General features: G+C 44.4%; 1 protein-coding gene across 2 annotated transcripts; it reads right to left on the minus strand.

The window, feature by feature from the left end:
- Positions 1–5,250: 5,250 nt before the first annotated feature.
- Positions 5,251–11,312, minus strand: pnpla4 (patatin-like phospholipase domain containing 4). 2 transcript variants are annotated; one of them, XM_085347547.1, is made up of 7 exons: positions 11,254–11,312; positions 10,682–10,870; positions 10,054–10,148; positions 8,137–8,272; positions 7,830–7,895; positions 6,743–6,895; positions 5,251–6,141 (listed from the first exon to the last, which is right to left on the minus strand). In XM_085347547.1, exons 2-7 carry the CDS (start codon positions 10,862–10,864, stop codon positions 6,010–6,012), a joined length of 765 nt encoding a protein of 254 aa, XP_085203673.1. In that variant the 5' UTR covers positions 10,865–10,870; positions 11,254–11,312; the 3' UTR covers positions 5,251–6,009. The 2 variants fall into 2 exon arrangements, with proteins under 2 accessions (XP_085203673.1, XP_085203671.1); XM_085347545.1 differs by lacking the exon at positions 5,251–6,141 and having other exon boundaries at positions 6,373–6,895.
- Between the last annotated feature and the right edge of the window lie 358 nt (positions 11,313–11,670).

Genomic DNA, 11,670 nt, shown 5'->3' on the forward strand with positions numbered 1-11,670 from the left:
GTATACAGTTCAATTCAGTTTTATTTATACAGCACCAAATCACAACAACATTTGCCTCAAGACGCTTTATACTGTAAGGTCGACCCTACAATAACACAAACGAAACAGAACAAAACCCCAACAATCAGATGACCCCCTATGAGCAGCACTTTGGCGACAGTGAGAAGGAAAAACTCCCTTTTTACAGGAAGAAAGAACCAGGCTCAGGGAGGGGCGGGGCCATCTGCTGTGATTGGTTGGGGTGAGAGAAGGAAGACAGGATAAAGACATGCTGTGGAAGAGAGACAGAGGTTAATAATAACTAATAATTGAATGCAGAGTATGAACATGATGTCAACTGTGACTGAAGTAGAAACTCCCAGTGCATCATGGGAATCCCCCGGCAGCCTACGTCTATTGCAGCATAACTAAGGGAGGATTCAGGGTCACCTGGTCCAGCCCTAACTATATGCTTTAGCAAAAAGGAAAGTTTGAAGCCTAATCTTGAAAGTAGAGATAGTGTCTGTCTCCTGAATCCAAACTGGAAGCTGGTTCCACAGAAGAGGGGCCTGAAAACTGAAGGCTCTGCCTCCCATTCTACTTTTAAATACTCTAGGAACAACAAGTAGGCCTGCAGAGCGAGAGCCAAGTGCTCTAATAGGGTGATATGGTACTACAAGGTCATTAAGATAAGATGGGGCCTGATTTAAAGGTAACTAGTTCAACCAAGCCTGATTTTCTTTACCTCTGTTGGTTTAAAATGGAGCACTGTAACAAAAAATAATTTCCCCCAGGGATCAATAAAGTATTCTGATTCTGATTATTTAAGACCTTGTATGTGAGGAGCAGGATTTTGAATTCTGGATTTAACAGGAAGCCAAAACAGGAGAAATCTGCTCTCTCTTTCTAGTCCCTGTCAGGACTCTTGCTGCAGCATTTTGGATCAGCTGAAGGCTTTTCAGGGAGTTTTTGGACTTCCTGATAATAATGAATTACAGTCGTCCAGCCTGGAAGTAATAAATGCATGAACTAGTTTTTCAGCGTCACTCTGAGACAGGATATTTCTAACTTTAGAGATGTTGCACAAATGGAAGAAAGCAGTCTTACATATTTGTTTAATATGTGCATTGAAGGACATGTCCTGGTCAAAAATGACTCCAAGGTTCCTCACAGTGTTACTGGAGGCCAAGGTAATGCCATCCAGAGTAAGAATCTGCTTAGATACCATATTTCTAAGATTTTCAGGGCCGAGTACAATAACCTCAGTTTGATCTGAATTAAGAAGCAGAAAGTTAGCGGCCATCCAGGTCTTTATGTCTTTAAGACATTCCTGCAGTTTAACTCATTGGTGTGTGTTATCTGGCTTCATGGACAGATAGAGCTGGGTGTCATCTGCATAGCAGTGTAAATGTATGCTATGTCTTCTAATGATGCTGCCTAACAGAAGCATGTATAATGTAAACAGAATTGGTCCTAGCACTGAACCCTGTGGAACTCCATAATTAACCTCAGTGTGTGAAGAGGACTCTCCATTTACATGCACAAACTGGAGTCTATTAGATAGATATGATACCAACCACTGCAGCGCAGTACCTGTAATACCTACAGCATGTTCTAATCGCTCTAATAGGATATTATGGTCGACAGTATCGAACGCTGCACTGAGGTCTAGCAGGACAAGCACAGAGATGAGTCCACTGTCAGAGGCCATAAGAAGATCATTTGTAACCTTCACTAAAGCTGTTTCTGTGCTGTGATGAGCTCTGAAACCTGACTGAAACTCTTCAAATAAACCTCTGCAGATGATCTGTTAGCTGTTTGACAACTACTCTTTCAAGGATGTTTGATATGAAAGGAAGGAAGGAGATTGGCCTATAATTAGCTAAGACTGCTGGGTCTAGAGATGCTTTTTGAGTAAAGGTTTAACTACAGCCAGCTTGAAGGCCTGTGGTACATAGCCGATCATTAGAGATAGGTTGATCATATTTAAGATCGAAGCATTAATTAATGGCAGGACTTCTTTGAGCAGTTTTGTAGGAATGGGGTCTAAAAGACACGTTGATGGTTTGGAGGAAGTAATTATTGAAGTTAACTCAGAAAGATCAATTAGAGAAAAAGAGTCTAACTTAACATCAATGGTACTGAAAGTAGCTGTAGATAATATTACATCTGTGGGATGATTACTGGTAATTTTTCCTCTAATGATAAAAATTTTATTTGTGAAGAAGTTCATGAAGTCATTACTAGTTAACGTTAAAGGGATTGTTGGCTCAACAGAGCTCTGACTGTTTGTCAGCCTGGCTACAGAGCTGAAGAGAAACCTGGGGTTGTTCTTATTTTCTTCAATCAGTGATGAATAGTAAGATGTTCTGGCTTTGCGGAGGGCTTTCTTATAAAGCAGCAAACTATTTCTCCAGGCTAAATGATGATCTTCTAAATTTGTGACTCTCCAGCTTACGAGTCATCTGCTTTCAGGTGAGTGTTTGAAAGTTATACCTCTGATGTGAGAATTTCTTTTTCAGAGGAGCAGATTCGTATGCAGTAAAGAAGTGAAATTGTTAACAAGATAATCAACCTCTGTGGGATGGCATGAAACCTTTTGGAATCCAAGATAACGCTGACCTCAGCCAGGGGGACAGTGACAACCTTCAGCAGCACCAGGAAGAGAGCCATGTTGCTGCCGTTTGGGTTATTTTCCCAGAGAAGACTCATCTATAGCACCAGTTCACTGATGGTGTCAGTGGTGCTTTATAATTACAGTGAAAACTATAAATGTCTTGTGAGCAAGCACTCTACAATAGTGGGAAGGAAAAACACCCTTTTAACAGGAAGTAACCTGCAGCAGAACTATGCTCAGGGAGGGGCGGGGCTCCCGGGCCCCTGCAGCCAGTCTTATCTGAGCCCTTTTCCATACCCCACCACCCCATGTTTAAGTCAGGACCTGCCCTAGCATCTTTTTAACCATCAGTTATTGTGTCTGTGTGTTCCAGTTCAGGTTCAGTCACTGGAGCTCGAAATTCAAATAAACTTATTGGAACCACATTTAGATGTACGGCTGAAAAACATCATCTTGTGCAGCACCGTAACAGGTTCAAGCCTGACTTCTCTGAAAAGCTCCATGAACAGTGCGTCTGTGGCTGATGACAGTCGCAGGACCTCTGTGATCATATCTGGCACTGGTGGTAGTGGACTGAGAGATCAGAGAACAGCAGTATCTATTCATTCCTCAGAACTGAGGAAAAAAGTTAATTTGAACTCATCAATATCCAAAGAAATCAGCCTAAACTGCACAGAATGTGAGCGTGTGAACAAACAACCAATGAAAGCTTAGTCTGGGGCTGAGCATCGGGGCACGTGACCTGTAAATGTGTTCAGTGTGTTTCAGGCATAAAACCTGCCCACAGCGTGGAAAGAAAAGCGTCTGGACTTCTTTAAGTTGCTTGAAGACGTTTCACCTCTCATCCGAGAAGCTTCTTCAGTTCTAGTTATTGTCTGAGTGTGTTGCTGGGTCTGAAGTACCCAGCCCTCGAGGCCTGGAGTGTGACACCCCTGGCCACACTCCAGGCCTCGAGGGCTGGTGCCCTGCAGGTTTTAGACGGGTCCTTTATCCAACACAGCTGATTCAAATGGTTAAATGACCTCCTCATCATGTCCTGAAGTTCTCCAGAGGCCTGGTAATGAACTAATCATTTGGTCAAGGTGTGCTGACCCAGGGTGACACCTAAAACCTGCAGGACACCGGCCCTCGAGGCCTGGAGTTCGACAGCCCTGTTGTAGTTGGATACACTGTCTGAATGTGCCTGCAAAAAAAAAATAAAACCAACCCTCAGCATCGCTAACAGACCTGTAGCCTGGTGTGTTTCAGCAGTGAGCTCTTTGCTTTGAGGGAACGTGGACAGGCTGACTATGATGAGGACTGCAGACCGTAAGTCACATCAGAGCTCGTCTGTTGAGAACACAGGGTGGGATATCACGCGTCCTGATTCGCCCTCAGTTTAGGCCATATACTTTAATACGTGTCACGCTCCTTCATGCTCAGACAGTACAGTGTAGAAAACAATCAGGAAATAGCCGTTATGTTTTGCTTATTTCTTCAGCGTGCAGGCGAGGGTAACAAAGAAATCTTTGCAGCTTGTGGAGTTGTTTATTAGCCTGTGCAAAGGTACCAATCATATCTGCCGACTGGATCTCCCAGCAGCCCCGGGGCTCAGCGGGAGCTTCTACTGCAGTATTGTGGTTACAGCCCAGAATCCCATTTCCCCAAATAACTGTGGACAGAACAGCACAAAGGGCACGGATGTTCCTGGATTGCATAAATACTAGACCTCCATCCTCTTTGGGCCTTTGTAGAATCAGTTTCCACTGCATTCGTTTAGGACCAGAGGACAGTGCAGCTCGCAGATGAAAAACTTCCAGGAGCTGAAAAGCATTCTCTGCTTTCCAGTGGATCTGAACGGCTTATCACACAAATAACACATTGCAGGTGTGAACAACAGCTTTTCAGTCCCATACACTGAAGTCAGCAGCTGAATAATTACACTAACAAATGAGCTCCTTCAGCTGGCCTCCGTCCACACAGCAGTCCCCTACTGTAGTTCATTACGAGACTCAACATTAGGGAGAAAAACACAAGCTGGGGTTTCTTTGCCGCAGGCGGAAGCTTTAAATGAGCCTTATTACCACAAGCAGCAGGTGAGCTTACATAATAACACAATACGCACAAGTGGGATACGTGTGTGTGTGTGTGTGTCGAAATCAAATTTAGATGTTACAAGTTTAAAATGCAAAACAATCCTGAATCGTTTCAGTAAGAACTCAAACACAAACTCAAGCCTGTCCTGGTGACTCAGGTCATGTTTGTCTGTTGACATTAGTGTTGAAGACTTTGTTGTTAAAGGTAAGAATAAAAGTTGACTGATGACAGCAGACAGTAGGATGACCTCTGTGTTTGCAGATCTTCACAGATCTCTGTTACTAATAATGTTTAACTGACTACGATACAACATTCAGGTTCTGTACTACTCAGGACTGTTCATGATGCACATCCCTGGGTGGACTTCTGCACGTCTTGAGCCTAAAATGAAGCTGCGGCGCTCCCTGTCACTTTCGTCAGTATGCACAGTATCTATGATGGATTTCATACGGCATCATGTCAGCACAGACGTGCTACATAAGAGACGATAAGGGAGCGAAGACATCCCAACAGCCGGCTCGGGTCTGAGAGAATAATGACAGCGACGACAAGAACATTATTATTTGACATTCCTTTGTTTACTCGTTCAAATCACTCATTTTACAACAAACATCATTTAAAGGACATCAAAAAACAGAACACATGGAGTTCCTGGTTTTAAAGATCAGCAGCACCGACAGCCCCATCGCAGCCTTCACACTGCTGTTCACCAAAAAGACTGTATAGAAAAGATGGAAATGCCACTGAGGGTTCCTGGAATATCCTGATCCCAGCCCGTCCTCTGCAGTCTGCTGCATGTGTGTAACTGCTGCCTCGCCTGGCTGAGTGCAGAGCAGCTCTCGCACACGCCAAGTCGCTCCTGAAGGAAATCAAACGGTGACCCAGCAGCAGTCAAACCTGCACAAACATCCAACCCTTCAAAGACTCGTGCTGCCTCGTGTCCTGGGGCAGCCGCCGGCATCCACGAGGGCGGCACAAACCTTTCTGTGAGGCGGGTCACGGATATCCGATATTTTTCACTTTGCTTCAAGTCAAAAGAAAAGAAACTATGATAAAAGTCCAGGTTCACATGCTGTCACAGAGAGGACGCCTGTGTGATCAAAGTAATCTGAGTGAAGCCCACAATGTACCATCTTTCCAAACATGCACCAAGTCAAAGGCTGAATCACTTCAACATCACTGCATGCAAACATCGGTGCAGTTACTTTTCTAGCATGTGTCTGTTTCCTGGGTGAGTAAAATCACCCAGGAAGTACGTATAAATACAGAAAATGTTTATTCCTTCTTGGTAAACGACACTCCAGGCTTCACACGCTCCATTTGTCCATGTGTGACGCTCAGCCCATCCAGCCCTCTCTCTTTAAGAACCTCACGGCGTCCGTGAAACCTTCTTCACATAACGAACGCATGGCGCCGGCGGACGGAGGGAACAGAGCCTGATTCAGACGTTTGAGGTTCTCCACGGAAAGCTGAGGAAGCCAACGGAAAGACTGCGTTCACATCAACAAAGTGACAGAAACACGTCCTTCTGCACGCACACGCAGCCATTCACGGCTGGACGTGCTGCACTTTGTGCTGTGAGCTGGATCAGGTCAAATAACATCTACAGCTCGACTTCATCTTCTAACGAGATCAAAAGATTTATGGTTCTGGCAGCACATCTAAGATTACAGAACTCTTTACCTTTATTATTAACGTAATGTCAAAGACTAATATCTGAACTGTGACCGTGTGAAGGACACCGGTCAGTTCTGTCTGAACGCACCCTCCACATATCTGAACATGACTCTGTTTCATAACTGCAGCACTTTGGTTTCGGACTCTCCGGAAATTTGAAGCTGCTGAAGAAGCTGAATACAACCAGCAGGTTGGAGCACTGGGTGGTGGTGGTGGTGTGCTCCACGTGCACTGACAGGAAGTTCACAGAGTGAGAAAGCTTTGTTGCCTGGCACATATCTTTAGCACTATTAGCCGTACACGCTGCTCAGTTATGGTAAAAAGCTGAAGGTGGAGAATAATCTGGGAATCCAGGTTTCTCCTTACAGACCAATCAGATGCTCCGGTTCTCACCATTATGTTCATGTTGGCCAAGCTGAGTTGAGTTTTGAACCGCCCCCTGTGGATCGGACACACATCCTGCCGTCCAGCAAAGGGTGACACCGTGATGGTTCGTCCCACAGGCAGGATCGGCAGGCTGTCAGTGAATCCTCCATCAATCCATTTCTACAGGAAACAAAGAGCCTTCTGGTCACACAACAGCTACAAAAAGGTTTAGAGCAAAGAAAGCTGTTTAGACTTTCAGACAATCACAAACATGCTAACAGGACAGGGAAGCTGGTGTGTTTTATCTGACGTTCACACTCTGATGGATGGCCTGGAGAGAAAAGCAGCCAGGGGTGGAACCACCAACCTTCTGATTAGCAGATGACCTGCTTGACATCCTGAGCTACAGCTGCATAAATAATCCTGTCATTAAATACTTTGTAGACAAGCCCTGCAAACCTGAACTTTCCTACAACCCAACCAGCACGGACACGTTCAAATCTAGTGCACGAAGCAGCCGGAGCAGAGAAAGCTGTCCGCTCTATGACTTCCACGTGATGTCAGGTTACATCCACGTGAGAACAGCACAGGCCTCGTGGATTTACAGCGAGTGGGTGTGGCGTGTACCCTCACCTGAACCAAAGGAACAGGGTTTCCACTGGTTTCCAGCAGTAAGAGCACATCTGAAGAGGACCTGTTATGTGCTATTTGAAGGAAAGGCCTCTATTAACTTCAGATGATGCATCGTCGTCCACAATTCATGTGTAAAAGTGGCTCAAGACACATTCAAATATCTTCTTTACCAGGCATTTTGGCTCGTTGTAACAAAACCTCAGGTATTATTCAGAACCTCTTTCATGCCCACATGTTAAAGCTCATTTTAACCCTGGACTGTGATATCTGGCTGTTGTCTTTACCAGTAAAGAGTAGAGTTGACATGTATTCAAGCATTCCTCACACTCAATAATCTACTTTTGTATGTTTAACATTTTCTAGCACCGAACACTCTGAAGTCAGCAAAGCATTCGATTTATCAGTCTAGCAAGCTGTCGCTCGTTCCTGCGGAACATCATGAACCAATTGATTTTGTTCTGACACCGGCATAAACCCTTACCTTTCCTCTGAGCTCTACTGGTTTGAGTCCAGCATAGACTGGGACAAAGCAGCTGGCTAACAGGACCTGGACAGGTACAAGAGGGGGACAGTTATCCGGCAAAAACACTTGTTCGGCAGCTCGTCGCTCAACATTTTGGTCACGAGGCGCGTGCAGTCAGGTAACAGCTCATATACAGCACGGTGTCATTTATAGTAGTAAAAGCACTAAACTGAAGACTGGAGAGAAACAAGGCTGTAAAACAATCATAAACATTTATGACCATGTTTGAAACGGACTGTGTGTGTTTACAGAGAGGGGTGCGAACCTTTATGAGCTCCTCCCTGGAGGTAAACGTCGACACGCTGTGGTTCGTGCCACTTTCTGAGTGTGTTATTGAGACGTAGAGGCGGTCAGTGGCCAGACTGTGAGCCTCTGTGGGGAGAATCTCTTCTATCCCCTCCCTGTGGGAAAATCCACACGCAGATGTTCATTTGTCAGAGCTTTAATGGAATCATCTCCACAGGGCATCGTAAACACTGTTTTACAGGGACGTGCGATTATTAATCAAGCTATCAAGCACTTACACTGACCGAAGCCTGCTGGCCTTATTCAGCTGCCGTGTGCCTTCCTCACACCTCAGCTTACACTTCAAGCATAGATACTGACAAACTAACCGCCAGCAGCAGGTCGCCCCCTGCCTCTTTACCTGTTTTCTGTGTCTATCACAAACTCGGTCAGCAGCAAATGAAAAATCATTAAATATGAATAATTTGATGAGTTTTAATAGCATACACACACCTGAGACTAAAGCTGGAAGAATTAGGAATACTAGGCCAAGATCAGCAGCTAAGAAGCTTTGACGTGCTGCAGTCCTGGGTGCTGTTTGTCGTTCTTAGATTATTATTCAGTTTTTCACCTTTGTGTGCTTTCAGCTTCAGTTACTGTGTTTGTCCTTTGAGACGTGAGACAGTTTCATCGTGGTCTTGATGGTTTCTGCGACTGCACTCGGGGACACATTCAAAGTTTGACCAATTTTCCAGACTGAGCTTCAGTTCTTAAAGTAATGATGGGCTGTTGTTTCTCTCTACTCCGATTGGTTCTTGTCATAATATGAACTCTAACAGTTGTCAAATAGGGCTGTCAGCTGTGCACCAACCTGACTGCTGCACAACCGATGGTGCCAACGTCATTAAGAAGGCAAGAAACTCCACCAATGAACCCTGACAGGCTGTGAGGTGAAACCATGTCAGGTGACGACATCATGAAGCTCACTGAGAGAAGGCCGAGGGTTTGCAGCTGTCGACACAGCAGAGGGCGGCTACTGTCAGGAATCTAAATATATTGAATGTCTTCGGTTTATCTACGATGTAGAAAGTAGTAAAAATAATGAAAAATCATTAAATGACAAAGTGTGTCCAGACGTCTGACTGGCAGTGTATATAAATATAATAACTGCATTAAAACTAAAAAACTAAACTGAAGCATGAAACCGCACAGTGCAAGCAAACTGGAACCAAACAAAGCTGAAAACAAAAAGATGAAAATTAAAAAGCCATTATGACTCTGATTAACAGACCTGCAGCTGAGTCTTTCTGACAAACGTCCCGAGCTCACTGACAGAAAGCACGTGTTAAGAGTTCAGTCGAATCTTGTTCTTCCACAAAGTCCTGATCGCACCCGGGCCAAACACGTCTTGCTCAGGCTCCATTCAGCCAAACAGTGACTTGTTTAGAAAGAACCAAACATCTTTGCACAGCTACAGCTGACGGTGCTCCAGGGTTACGTAGTTTGTTTAGTCCTGACATGAAGTATGAACTGTGGGAATGTTTGAAACAGGCTTGTTAACCCATAGATACTACTTGTGCTTCATGCCTGCTGAATCTGAAGAGACTGACTGGTTTGGTAAAGGCTTTAGCTTTCTGACCTGATAATGGTGTAAGGTACAAAACATGAGGATCATAAAAGTAACTGCAAGTTAACCTCAGGGGATAATGAATCTGTCTATTCCACTGCTACTGTGGCATTAAACAAACTCAGTGCACCTTCCACTGCGTGACACAGAGCTATGACGCTGCAGCAGGTGGAAAATATCTCCACAGTGTTTTCAGTGTTTAAGCTGGTCATTGACCACCAACCAGTATTCACAGCAACACGTGTTGCAGGTCCACAATGGGAGACATCAACACCTCCATCGTGTAACATTGCCCGGTGATTGTTGAGGAGACTTCTGCTAAGTAGTTACCGGAGTGTGAGCATAAAGTTGTATCCTGGTGTGACGGCCCCAAACCGCTGCTGTCTCACACCGTCAGCAAACCTGTAGGTGAAGTCTTTGCAGTGCTGGAAGAAGGAAACAAACACCATGATGAAAGCACAGTCATATCATTCAGTCACTAGTGTAACAAAGCTCATTCACTCAGCTCTACACTCACAGATTCATTTTTCCTGCACAGCTGGTGATTTATCTCAATACAATCAAAGTCTGAAATCTGCAAAACTAACTGAGAACAGAGGATATATGAGCACAGTGCGCCTTGTAAATAACATTTCACTCAATCGCTTGTTGTTCATCTAGATTCCTGAATTTACAGCTAATTACTCACTCTGAGTACGCTAACATCTGAGTTGTTATTTTATAGGATCGGCTGTTACAGTGTGCATCACTAAAACAGACGGTTCTTCAAGTGTGTGACAGCAAGTATCCCTGAGCATCATTCACCCTGACAAAGTCTTTAGTCCCGTACACACACATATAAAAACTGCCAGTACTAAAGAAGAAGCAAGAATCAGGAGCGAGAAATAGTTTGTCTCCATTTTGCTCAGAGACCAGAGGGTTTCACTAACCCCACATACCCCTGGACTGTACACGATACCTCCAACTTTTCAGGAGCTGTGACCATTACAGCAGCCACCAGTGCCCCAGCAGAAGCACCTGCACAGGCCCCGAGGGAGCCCAGCAGCTTGTGCCCATGCCGGAGAAAGGCCTCCATGGCACCCAAGTGATAGATCCCCAGGAAACCACACGCAGCAAAGGACAGATTCAGGACCGTCATCATTAACACCTGCACAAACATGCAAACATGACATGAGTCACACGTGGCGTTGTTGAGTCCAGCCGTGTGATTACTGCAATTTAGTGCCACATATACGAGTAGCACGAATAAACCAAGAAGGCAGGGAAGTCTGACCCCTCCGCCCTGCTGCAAACATGACTGCATGAAAGCACGTGTCCATTAGAAAGCCTTTTTTCACTCCTCATCGCGTACGCGCCAAGCTTGTTACTTGTGTAAACTTCAGCTTTAGGGCCAAATGCTTATCTCACCGTCGTGATCGTATAACAGGACAGAAAAGCAAAGCTCGCTGAAAACACACACAAAAAGTGACGAAAGCACATTTCCTATAACGCGGTTAATGCTGAAACCATCACTGTCAACATACTGAGTACCTTTTCTTGGAGAACCAGCCGTTTTCAACCTTTCTGTGTACACCGGAAGTAAACAAAGCCCTGCTCCTGAATTCAAAATAAGACCAACCTCGCGATAACGCGAGTTCAACTCTGTGGATGGGGGGCCAGGAGTGACAAAATGAATTAATTAAATACACCAATAAATTATTAATTAAATGTGTCAATAATTAAAATTAAGATGTGAAACAAATAAATAAATAATTTTTTAAATGTTTTAAATTAAATGAAGGGGCATTTAATTATTGAAATATTTATTTAATCAATTAATTCCAATTTCTTGACAAATCTTGACAAACCGACCAGATATTTCAAGACTAAAACACTACATTCCCGGCTAGAAAAATATTCAAAGTATATTTGGTGACATACAAACAGGGTATTTCAAAGTACAGTTCA

This window comes from Diplotaxodon limnothrissa, linkage group LG23 (assembly GCF_057381915.1).
Source record: "Diplotaxodon limnothrissa isolate DT_005_m linkage group LG23, D_limnothrissa_male_GT1.1, whole genome shotgun sequence".
Lineage (NCBI taxonomy): Eukaryota > Metazoa > Chordata > Actinopteri > Cichliformes > Cichlidae > Diplotaxodon > Diplotaxodon limnothrissa.